This window comes from Periophthalmus magnuspinnatus, chromosome 17, assembly GCF_009829125.3.
Source record: "Periophthalmus magnuspinnatus isolate fPerMag1 chromosome 17, fPerMag1.2.pri, whole genome shotgun sequence".
Classification (NCBI taxonomy): domain Eukaryota; kingdom Metazoa; phylum Chordata; class Actinopteri; order Gobiiformes; family Gobiidae; genus Periophthalmus; species Periophthalmus magnuspinnatus.
Window position 1 is genome coordinate 14,615,599 of NC_047142.1, and position 12,313 is coordinate 14,627,911.

Genomic DNA, 12,313 nt, shown 5'->3' on the forward strand with positions numbered 1-12,313 from the left:
AGTTGTATCTGATGTAGAGGAGATATTATAGATCTAGCTGTTGTGAAGGTATGCAAACATAACATACTATTTTACAAAATTTCAGAGCTTTTCACCATGTCTTGTTTCCCTTTTCATTTACCCTCTTGAATTTATACACTCACAGCTCTGTATTCACTTTGTTCTCCAAGTTTATTTTATTAATTGGTGATACATGTAGGATCCAGCAGTGTCATTTGGTACAAATGAAAATAAAAAATCTACTGCTCGCTTGTGTGATCTGCAGTTATCCATAGAAGGGGCCGACAGCATGCAGCGCTTTGTTGTGATTTAGGTAAACACATTTTGAATTGGCCTGTTAGAATCTTTATTTATCTAGAATAGGTTACTTTGTACAAAATCGACTGAAAACAAAAACTAGAACAAAGTGATTCTTCTGCACTTATTTGATATATCAATGCATGATGAATATATATTATATTATCGATATATTTGTCAATATTACCCACCCCTATCATGTATCACATATGACTTGATGACTGTCTGTTCCAGTTGCGTTCGGCTCTGGACTCTCTGCCCAGCTCTGCCATCGTGTCTATGGCCTGCTGCGCCTCGGGCTCCACCAGGGGGTATGACGAGCTCGTGCCACATCAGGTACTGTACCACAGAAGACGAGATACAGTAAGCCAACACCTCATTAGGCTTGTTTGAGATGAGCTAAAACTGCTCAAATCTAATTGCTGTCGATCAATGTTGATCACATGTCACGGATACTTAGGCATCAGAAAGCTTGTGAGATCCAAATGACAGACTAGCAGGTGCAGTTGTTGCAGTTCCCCTGAAGCAACTGCAGTGGCTGCTTGTATCTAAGAGCAGTCTTATTTTTCACAGAAAATAAAGTTGATGTTTGTGTTAATGAAATGCGGCCTTCAGCTTAATTGTATTCATTCAATTTGAATAATAAATTAAGTTTATCATGTGACGATAGATGATCAGAGGCCATCTGGCTGTTTTGTGCTTGTGTGTACTTAGTCCCGGCGTTTTTCTCCTTCTCCAGCTGCAGCCTCCTTCTCTCGCCGATCATGCAGGAAAGGCATAGTTGATCTCGAACAAGCCTATTTAAACCAACTCCATGTTCACATCAGTTGTACATCTGTTATATTGGCATTTCACGCTTTGTAATTTACATTGAGTCAGGGATCTGTCTGGTTATTAGTAAAGACTTTTTAAATAAAAACACATATTTAACAAATTGTTTAACATATAACACTGGAGGAAACATAATTGTGTTCCCAGTTTGCATCTATCCTACCTGTGCTGTAGAACAGTCAGAAATACAGGGGCAGGGAATACTGGGTGTGTGCATTTCTTCCAGTGCTCTTCCTCTGCTCTTCCTCTGCTCCACTTATACTCCACTCATAAACTTCATAAAGAAATATGCTTCCTCCCCTCAGTATTCAACAAGCACTCCACAGCCACACCGTGGTCCATGAATGAAAACAGAAAGTAAAGCGGTTTATGCTGCTTTTTGTATACATATTACAGCTTTAGTTTACAAATGAATATATGAATATGAATACGAGCAAAACTGAAATCCGCCTACAAATATAGTTTTGGCCAGCTAAGTTGGCCCATCTTGACATCCATCTGTTTTTGGTCTACCAGAAACAAGGAAATTAAATGTTTTGATATTGTATAGTGCCTTTTTCCTGTGTTTGTCTTTTATTTGACTATAATTTTAAGTTCAGCTTCATTCATGCGGCTGAGACATTCATCAAAAATGGACTCCATGCGTATTTTTGCAACACACTTGATGTAAATGAGATGCAACTCCTTTGTCAGGTCTAATGCTGTGTATGTGTGTGCAGATCTCTGTGGTGAAAGAGGAGCGTTTCTACCCTAAGTGGAACCCCTCAGCCTCCCCCTCCTCTTTGGGGGAGGTGGGCCCACACACTGGCATCGTGGCTGGGAAACTGGCCCTGAACAAACTGCACCAGGAGCTGGCAGCACAGGGTTTCATACAGGTAACACAAACACTGCAAACACAGAAAAATAGGCACATTTCTTCCTCCAAACTCCAACCTCTGCTACAAACCACATGCTTTTACTGACAGAGGATTGGCAGTAGACCTCACAGTTAAAAAAAAATAAAAAATACTGGTAATCTAACTTTTGCCTGTTTTTTTAACGTGGACAAGGCCGGTAACGACAGATATTAACCACCAGGTCAAAACAACAGCATCCTGGTCTTCCTCTTTAATCTCAAACTACGGGTGGTTTTGAATCTTCTGATGTCACATGACTCCAGCCCACTCCCCCACACTGACCTCGTGTTTGACTCTTCCAGGTATATGTGGACCAGGTGGATGCAGATATCGTGGCCATCACTCGTCACTGCCCCAGCACACACCAGTCTGTGGTGACTGTGTGCCGGACTGCCTTCCACGACCCCAAAACGCACCACTACGACCCCAACGTACCCCCCATGTTCATCCCAGGTCTGACCCCCCCTTTCTCTGTCTGTGTGTCTGTCTCCCCGGACCAGTGTACAGTGGAACTTGTGTGTGTGTTGTTTCCAGGTAAAATTGAGGAGGTGGTCCTGGAGGCTCGAACAGTGGAGAGGAAGGCTGAGAGCTACGTGAAAGATGGCAAGTTCATCAATGGGCTTCCCCAGTACACTGTGGAGATTAAAGAGCATATTTCGGTAAAGCTGCATGTTTCACACTAGCAGCATGTTTAACACCAGGGCTTCCCAAAGAGGGGGTCAGGGCTCTACTGATTTGGTAACGGGCCTGTGCTTAGCAACTAGGCTCGGTAGCTGTCAATCAAATCTGTTGCATCTGGTGTAAGAATACACCTGGTTGGTCTGTTATTAAAATAAATAAAATTAAAAACCCCAGGATCATGTAGAGTGGGTTAATATGAACATTTTAAGGTTGATGAGCCTGACAGCAGCAGTTACAGTGAGAGGTGCCGCCATTTTTCAATAGAAAGTGAGTTGGAAACCGACATGGATGGAACCACTCCAGGCCCATGCTCACCTCCTTTTTGGAAAGAGGTGGCTAGCGGGTTAGATATGTCCATTTATATATACAGCCTATGCCCCCAACTTTGGGAAACAATCTACACTATATCCTACAGGAGTCAGTGTTGATATTATATTTGTGTGTGTGTAGCTGGAGGAGAGCACGGTGGTGAAGCAGGCTGCAGTCATGTCTAAAGACCGCTCTGAGTTTGTCCAAGAGATCACTTTTGAGAAGCTCACCCCCGGCAGTGTCATCGCGTTCAGGTAACACTGTTCTGGCCTGGCTTATTCTAGTCCATACTCTGTGATACAGCATGACGATGGGCGTCTACATCACAGGGTTTCCTCCAGCACTTTATAGCTCAGCCCCATATGTAAACTCTTTTTATAAGTTTGACTTAAAAGTCTTTATTTTAACTGAATAAATTAGAACTTTGCACAAAAATATTGACACTTTTTTAAAAATTGAATATGTGGATAAAGTGCTCACATTCTAATCTCTCACTCCATAGTATACTATCACAACTGGTTCCATCCTGCTGTACTGTGTGTTTGTTTCCAGGGTGAGTCTGGACCCCAAGGCTCAGCAGGTGGTGGGGGTGCTGAGGTATTACCTATCCCAGTTTAGTCCTAAGTACCGCAGAGGAAGTACTGCTGATGACAGCCCCCCCGAGGTGCTGCAGAAGCCCCTCTCCCAGTCAGTGCACATTCACCACAGCTCACATACACATTGTATCTGTTAGGGTCATGTCGCTTATACGTGTGTGTACGTGTTGATGCAGGCTCATGTCAAAGCTGAGTCTGGCCGACATGAATGTGTTGCTGTTCCGCTGCGAGGCCGAGGAGCAGGAGGATGGAGGAGGCTGTTACGGTATCCCAGGTTGGGAGAGCCTCAAATATGCCGGCCTGCAAGGTATTTTACACAATCATCTGTCATAAAGTTTAGTAAAGGGTAGGGCTGGGCGATATGGCAATAAAAAAAATCTATTGGTGGTTTTCAGATTCTTGAATGTGATGATGTCATACTCTGAAATGGGGGGCAAGAGAGTTTTTAGTATTAATTATATTATACTTTGCCATGAAATGTCCAAAAGGTAAATGAACAAATGTTGATCTTGTTGGTGTGTGCGTGTGTGTGTGTGTGTGTGTGTGTGTGTGTGCGCGTGCGCGTGTGTGTGTGTGGGGGGGGGGGTGCGCGGGTGTGCGTGGGGGTGTGTGTGCGCGTGTGTGTGTGCATGCGGGGGGGGGGGGGGGTATGCGGGTGGGTGTGTGTGTGTGCGCGTGCGTACTCTCAGAAGCAGCAGATGGCTTTAATTACCTCTTAATGGCAGGTAAAAGGACATTAACTGTATGAACTGTGATGAAATTCAAAAATTGTGGTGTTTTGACACTACTAGCGTCTTGTGACTAATCTCAAGAATATCACGAGCTACAAAAGTAGTTGATTTGTTTCGATTTGAAGTCGTTTTGTTTTTTTTCTTAGAGAATTGTGATTATTTTCAAAGATTTCATAAATCCTCAACTCATGTTTTGAAATTAAAGTTGTAAAAAATATCCTTGTTTTCCCCAAATCTCCCTGTGTACTTAGGTCTGGTGTCGGTGATGGCTAACATCCGTCCTAACAATGACCTGGGCCACCCCGTGTGTGCCAACCTCAGACAGGGAGACTGGCTCCTGGACTTCACCTCCAACCGCCTGGTCTCCAAAGAGGGGCCCCTGGCTCAGGTCACTGCACCGGCACTCACATGTATAACAGTATTATTAGTATACGGAATAGTATCTACTTCCAGTGGTCTCAGTGAGGGGGCAAGAGCCAGTTTTCTTTGTTAATTGGTCTCATTTGTGGATTTTTTTGTAGAATTAAATCAGAGAATAATCATTTGTAGGGTTGGGCCTAGTATTTTGATGGGAGACCACTGGCAATACCAGGTGCTGTGATCTTTTGGCAAGACACTTCACTCACGTGCCTAGTATGAATATGGTGTGTGTGTGTGAGTGTTGTGGTGAGAGAGACCGATGGTGTAGTTTGGCAGCTTTTCTTCTGTCAGTCTGTCCCACGGCAGCTGTGTCTAATAGTAGCTTATGAATGAATGAATGCACCAGATACCTTCTAAAAAGTGTGCACATTACCACTAATACAATATGCATTATATCATATATATATCATATATATATCATATATGTATCATATATATATCATATATATCATATCATATATATATCATATATGTATCATATATATATCATATATGTATCATATATGTATCATATATGTATCATATCATATATATCATATCATATATATATATATATATGATATATATATCATATATTATATATATATGATATATATATGATATATCATATATATATATATATATATATATATATATATATATATAAAATATGAAGATGCTGTACATTGACTTTTTGAGCTAGCATTGTTGACGTGTTTTGTTTCTAACCTTTAATGAAAGCTGTTTTAAAGTCCTAAACATGTGCAGGTGGGGGAGTGGTTGGCGGCCATGTTTAAATACTTGAAGCACATCCCTCGTTACCTCATCCCCTGTTACTTCGACGCCATCTTGGTCTCCACGTACACCACAGCTCTGGACGCCACCTACAAGCTCATGTCCAGGTGAGGGCACCTTTAGCTTTGGAACCTGCTGGGGTATTTGTTTATGATTTATTTAGTTCTTCATAGTTTATTTAAATGTTTTTTGTTTATTTTGGGGTTTATTTTGTTTATTGTTTATCTGTTTGTTTTGTGTAGTTTTGTGCAGAACGGCTCGAGCTTTGTGCGACACCTGGCTCTGGGCTCAGTGCAGATGTGCAGTGTGGGCCGACTCCCCTCTCTCCCTCCGCTCTCAGACAAACTGGAGGGAGTGCCGTACCGCCTCAGCCCCATCAGTGGAGAGAAGGAGCAGTGCTGTGTCTCACTGGCTGCAGGTAACACACACTCACTTTAGCTTGAGACTACACATGGACACACTTCCTGTCAGTGTGGAGCAGCATGTTTTTTCAGCATTGGTAGAAAATTTAAAACATGCCCACTTGATCTTTGATCACTGTTGTTACTGTTATACATCATTCCCACTGTTAGAAAAATTGTGGTAGACAGCGGAATTAAAAATATGTACCCCTGTTTTTTGTGAATTAAAAAGTGTAACAAAAACATAATGTAAGCCCTTCTAGCAGATTACAGGGTCACCTTAAAGGCGTGGCATCTGATTTTTACTGTATTAAAATTGTGAAAACAAACAGTTTAGTTCATTTTAAACAGTTTGCAGTGGTCTAAAATTATTCTTCACTTACCTTATGCATTTGCAGAACACAAATTATTCACTGGGATAAGATTATACACACTTTTCTCAACTTTCAGAGACCAGATTCGAGGTTTGCCTTAAGAGTAAAGCTAACAACAACTACTATGCTAATGCTTAGTTCATGATTATCAGACAATAAAACGCTTTATATTTAGATGCAGACAGTACATAGTGGACTTATTTTGACCTCAAGAGCTGCTTCTACAAACTATCTGTACTGGGACAAGACAGATTTTGGTCAAATACATGGGAATAAATTGGGTACAGGGACTTTAACACAGTTTATTCAGTGATAAGCACTCTTTACTTGCCACAAAAAAGTGTCAAGTGGCGTCCTCATCCATCTTAAAAATTGACATTCTAAACATAATGCCCCTGACACTTCTGTGTCTTCGTTTGTAGGTCTCCCTCACTTCTCAGCCGGGATCTTCCGCTGCTGGGGACGAGACACTTTCATTGCTCTGAGAGGACTCATGCTCCTCACAGGGAGGCACCTGGAGGCACGGTATGACACATGTATACATACACATACATATACATACATACATACATATACATACACACATATTCATATACCATACACACTGATGAGAGCCATAAACCTGTTCTTTCTCAGTAACATAATCCTGGCGTTTGCGGGGACTCTTCGCCACGGGCTCATCCCAAACCTGCTGGGTGAGGGCCGCAGTGCTCGCTTCAACTGCAGAGACGCTGTGTGGTGGTGGCTCCAGTGCATCCAGGTACTACACTGTGCTACTCTTAACATAATACTGCAGACTTTTATTAGGGTTTGTAAATACTTCAGTCATCAGGGTAGTGAAAGCCAAAAACAAAAGAGGTAGTACACATGTTGTCTCTGCTCCTAGAGGAAAACTTCTCCAAACCACACACATAGTCACAGACTACGCTGCGTTGTATTGAAGTGAGTGTAAGTCTTACTTTGTCTTGTCTTTACAGGACTATGCGAACCACGTCCCTCAGGGCCATGAGATCCTGCGTTGTCCTGTGTCTCGCATGTACCCCACTGATGACAGCCAGCCCCTCCCTCCAGGACAAGTGGTAGGTTCTGATCACTCTCTCACATTATGTGTAGTTGAGTTATATGGACATGTGCGATGTTCCACATTTTAGTCTCTAGTTCTATTTCTTATTTTTTTCCTTATTCGTATTTCTTATTTATGAAATGCATTGCATCATTTCCCTTTTATCACTTTAAATTGATGCATTGCTTCATTTGACCCTCCTCCACCCCGTGTTTGTGCACATTGTGAAGACAGCACTTATGACCATGCAATAGTTTACAGCTGTCTCCTCCTACCCTACTGTACAACTACGATCTCTCTCCTTCCTGTTTGTTTTTATACTGAACAATCTCCTGTGCTCAAATAGTCCACTGTGACCTTATGATTGCTCATGATGGAAACAAGGAACAGATAGGAGTAAATGTTAATGTGCTACAGTTTATTTCATCACCTACTAAATTAATCAAATGTTATGGCAAGTTTTATAGGCTAATTTTATTTATGTAGGCCTATGTCAAGCTGAATGGACAAAACACAAGCTGAAGACATGGTAAAATCATTTATTCAGTGTTTTAAAGTATACAATATGTCTACATTGACCAATTTGGTGTTTTATAATTAATGTTGGAAGAACTCTGCACACCTGAGTAGGTTTTTTTATGATTTAAAAATTGAAAATGTGAGGGAACTTTCTTTTTTTCTGCAAGTGAAATGCGGTAAAATTAAGAAAATAATTACCTGCAATGAATAAGGGGCTGTTTTAATTGTTATTACTTTTGCAATTAATGGGTTAATTATTGACAGATTCCTGGCCCTACATAAAAGATCAAAAATTTTCCTGTAGCACTTTCAATGTTTTTGTCTTCGCATAGGAACAGCCCTTGTATGATGTGATCCAGGAGGTTCTGCAGCGCCACCTGGAGGGCATCTCCTTCAGAGAGAGGGATGCAGGGCCCAAGATCGACATGAACATGAGAGACGAGGGTACGTAGTCATAAACACGTTTTAACTGTTTAGAATAAGTATATGTGTAAGTACCCTGTGTGTGTGGTCAGGCTTCAATGTGGAGACCAAAGTGGATCCAAAAACAGGCTTTGTTTCTGGGGGGAACCGTTTTAACTGCGGCACATGGATGGACAAAATGGGAGAGAGTGATAAGGCCAGGAACAAAGGCATGCCGGCTACTCCCAGGTGTGAAGACCATTCTAAGCATGATTCTGTAGTGTACATTTGTAGGATTGTCTGATAACACTGGACTGTGCGCAGAGACGGCTCTGCAGTGGAGATTGTGGGGCTGAGTAAGTCTGCTGTGCGCTGGGTGGTGGAGCTGCACTCTAAGGGACTGTTCCCCTACGATGGAGTTAAAATCCAAAACAATGGTACGTTTATAAGAGCAGTCTAAATGTGTCTATAAAGGGGCAGGAGGAAAACAGTGTTCTATTTTTCAATTGGAAGTCAGTGGACTCTATTAAGTGATTTTTTTATCTCAGTATTGTGATTTAAAAGGCCTACGTGTGTTATAGATTATAGCTGTATAGTGATATGTCCTCTTTAAATGAATACCTACAGTGACACTAGTGTTGTGTTCAGGCACAGAGTCATTCGTGTCCTATGCCCAGTGGAACCAGCAGATCCAAGCCTCATTTGAGACCCACTTCTGGGTGTCTGGAGACCCCCATGACCCCAATGAGAAGCACCCTGAGCTGGTGCACAAGAGGGGCATCTACAAGGACAGCCATGGAGCCTCCAGCCCCTGGTGCGACTACCAGCTCCGGCCCAACTTCACCATTGCCATGGTTGTGGTGCGTGTAGCCTCTTACACATGCACACAGCTGTAAATGAGTGCTTGTAGTAGTGTATTTATAGAAGTGTAATCTGTGAAAACATAACCACTGTACCTGACATACATCAGTCTAATCCTATTCTCTACTCCGAGTCTGCGTCTGGTATCTCTCCGGTTCTCTTTCTAACTACAAGGCACTGAATTATTATGTGGAAAGTCACTCATTCAATGCTTTCAGCACTGCCTTCTGATCCTCCCCAGTCAGTAGGGATGAAATTGGATGAGTTACATTGATCTAATTCAGTTTACTTCTATAATAGATGACTTTCTCTGTAATAATCATCGTGATAAGCAGACTAACACCTCACTCAGACCCCACCCGGTCCAGCTGTGGCTGCAGTATTTGAGTGGTTTTGTTGTGATGTGACACCCACACTCAGTGGTGCTTGAGTGGTGCTACGCTGTTGTGTCATCACCTTTGAAGCTGCACACGCCAGACCACAAGTTCATGCAATAACTATTAAAGGAAAAGGCTGAGGTTGACATTGGCAAAAATAGATACTTGTGGCCACCTTACCGGAGCTGCACCACATGCAGTCTGAGCCCATGGTAATACTGTGTGTGTGTGTGTGTGTGTGTGTGTGTGTGTGTGGGGGGGGGGGTGTGTGTGTGTGTGTGTGTGTGTTAGGCTCCGGAGCTGTTCACAGTGGAGCATGCCTGGACCGCTCTGGAGATGGCTGAAAATAAACTGCTGGGGCCTCTGGGCATGAAGACCCTGGACCCAGAGTAAGTTCTGTCTGAGAACATGAGGCTCATATCTACACATACATTTATATTAAACTGAATTGTGTTGTTGCAGTGACATGGTTTACTGCGGCGTCTATGACAACTCTCTGGACAATGACAACTACAACCTAGCCAAGGGCTTCAACTATCACCAGGGACCTGTAAGTAGGCCCTCAGTTGGGTGAAGAGGGGTACTGCAGATGTAAAGATTAATGACATACTTATGGAGGGTAGAAATTGAGAAAATCTTGAATGTAGATTGCTTAACTAAGATGGGACATGTGAGTTCATCAGTGGGTCCTTCTAGTAAGAAGTCAGGTGCAGGTGAAAATACAACTCAGTTCCCATCTGTGATGGTGCAGAAGTGATATGTGTGTGTGTTTGTTTGCGTGTGTAGGAGTGGCTGTGGCCTGTGGGATACTTCCTCCGAGCCAAACTCTATTTTGCAAAGAAGAAGGAGGATGAGAGTTTCTACAGCAGAAGTGTGACTCTGGTGAAGAATGTGCTTTCCAGACACTATACTCACCTGGAGAGGTAGGCCTTCACACCTGCTTCACTCTGTGGTCACTAGGCATTACGTGAACACACGTAGAACAGTTCAGAGTCCAGTGTAGTGTTTACTGTCTGTACAAGGACAGTGTGTACATAATGCAGGGATGTTGTGAAGAACTGAAGGGCTGCAACACATTTTTAAACAATTTGTTCATTTTTATTACATGAAGGGAATTCAAATTCAAAATGAACATAAGTAAGATGACCACCTCAAAATGCAAGTTTTGCAACTTGGTGGATATGAAGGGACAGTTTAGATACTTGTCATTCAGACATGTTTTACAATCAATCTGCTTTTCCTCCAAGCATAGGATAGGATACTCCAATGTCTATCATCTTTGTCTAAGAACAGGCCTTACTGTCATTACCATGTGTGATGGAGAAGCCCTGCCCCTACACTCGCACACTCCTTACCTGACCACTGTCCCCTGGTTTTCCTCACGTAGCCATCGCAATAGTCAGGGGTGCACACTTGCTCAAACATTCCTCTCACCATAGCCATTGTTCCTTTTCCACACTTTTCTTCATGTTTGCTGTCCCCTCTGTGGGGAGAGGCTATAAAAGGGGCCTCCCCCCACCACCACAGGGGCAGTGTGTGTTAAAGGAAAGAGCTGTGTGCTCTGCAAGCACCAGCTCCAGTGCTATCCAAAGCCTGCTCAGTGTTTTTGCCACTGCAACTGTAGACTGTAAATATCTATTCATTATTTTTTCACAGTTTTTTGCACTTCTGGGATGAAAGTCACAAACACTATTTTTGAAAAGGCCATTTTCGGGGGGTTTTTCAATAAGAACCCAATACATTATGTAAATAAAATGTTTTATACAATTTACTGAACGCTATTGAAAAAAGGCTTGACACATTGTTCAATTCATTTTATTTTTGTAACGCCCAAAATCACAACAACAGTTGTCTCGAAGGGCGTTCATGTTTTGTTTGATGGGGGAAACCGGAGTACCCGGAGGAAACCCATCCAGGCACGGGGAGAAACATGCAAAACTCCACACAGAAAGGCCTGGGCGACCCGGGGATCGAACCAAACCTTCTTGCTGTGAGGCATGAGTGTTGCCACTCAGCCATCGTGCTGCCTACACACAAAAACAAACAGGAAAATCAAACAACAGGAAAAATCGACCAGGCGAGGAGGGAGGAGGGCCAGGCGAGGAGGAGGAAGACCAGGCGAGGAGGAGAGGGAGGCGGGCGAGGAGGAGAGGGAGGCGGGTGGAGGAGGGCCAGGAGGAGAGGGTCCAGCTGTCATCGGGGCATTGTGATACCTCAATAATTGTTTAAAAAACCTGAGTTCTGCTAGAGATTACATACAGACCATTCTAAAACTAATCAGGGAAGGTCCAATTTTGTCCTGTTTATGTGATTTCTATTTCTTAGCAAATTAGTTTACTATCTAGCTTCAATACTATTTTAAGTGTCAATTAGTATCATTTTTTGAAGCTACTACCTAAGTACAAACTATACTGATCATTATGACAACATAGAACAAATAGTCATATTTACAGGCTTTATTGGCTATTACAAAAAAGTGTTAAATTAAAACTTTTTTTTCATTAATCATTACAGGTTATAACGACTTTCACATTTTAATATTAGTTTCTCCAATGTGCTCAATAAGGGCCACTTATTTTAAGCAGGTCCGAGTGCACAATCTTTATGATTTATAGCAGTGCACAGGGGAAGAGCCCGGAGCTTATCATTTTGCTTATGTATAATGGCAGGAGAGGCCACATGACGCCCCTACTCCTCCACCCTTTAGACATAGACCTACTGTAATAAGATCCCCTTAAAAGAGAGGGAGCCCGGATGGTGGCAGGTAGGCTCTGGTTGTAA

The 12,313-nt window shown here is 42.6% G+C and overlaps 1 protein-coding gene across 6 annotated transcripts in view; it reads left to right on the forward strand.

Annotated features, from left to right (window-relative positions):
* The window catches only part of agla (amylo-alpha-1, 6-glucosidase, 4-alpha-glucanotransferase a), a 41,518-nt gene that overhangs the window by 26,701 nt on the left and 2,504 nt on the right, over positions 1–12,313 (forward strand). For all 6 annotated transcript variants that reach the window (XM_055228339.1, XM_055228335.1, XM_055228336.1 and 3 more), the window contains 20 exons: positions 532–633; positions 1,848–2,003; positions 2,327–2,477; positions 2,559–2,683; positions 3,156–3,268; positions 3,567–3,701; positions 3,787–3,917; positions 4,593–4,729; positions 5,509–5,642; positions 5,778–5,953; positions 6,733–6,835; positions 6,947–7,070; positions 7,288–7,389; positions 8,225–8,336; positions 8,408–8,543; positions 8,619–8,731; positions 8,943–9,154; positions 9,824–9,921; positions 9,995–10,082; positions 10,319–10,455. In XM_055228339.1, coding sequence (XP_055084314.1) covers positions 532–633; positions 1,848–2,003; positions 2,327–2,477; positions 2,559–2,683; positions 3,156–3,268; positions 3,567–3,701; positions 3,787–3,917; positions 4,593–4,729; positions 5,509–5,642; positions 5,778–5,953; positions 6,733–6,835; positions 6,947–7,070; positions 7,288–7,389; positions 8,225–8,336; positions 8,408–8,543; positions 8,619–8,731; positions 8,943–9,154; positions 9,824–9,921; positions 9,995–10,082; positions 10,319–10,455 — 2,585 coding nt within the window. The remainder of the gene's footprint in view (positions 1–531; positions 634–1,847; positions 2,004–2,326; positions 2,478–2,558; positions 2,684–3,155; positions 3,269–3,566; positions 3,702–3,786; positions 3,918–4,592; positions 4,730–5,508; positions 5,643–5,777; positions 5,954–6,732; positions 6,836–6,946; positions 7,071–7,287; positions 7,390–8,224; positions 8,337–8,407; positions 8,544–8,618; positions 8,732–8,942; positions 9,155–9,823; positions 9,922–9,994; positions 10,083–10,318; positions 10,456–12,313) is intronic.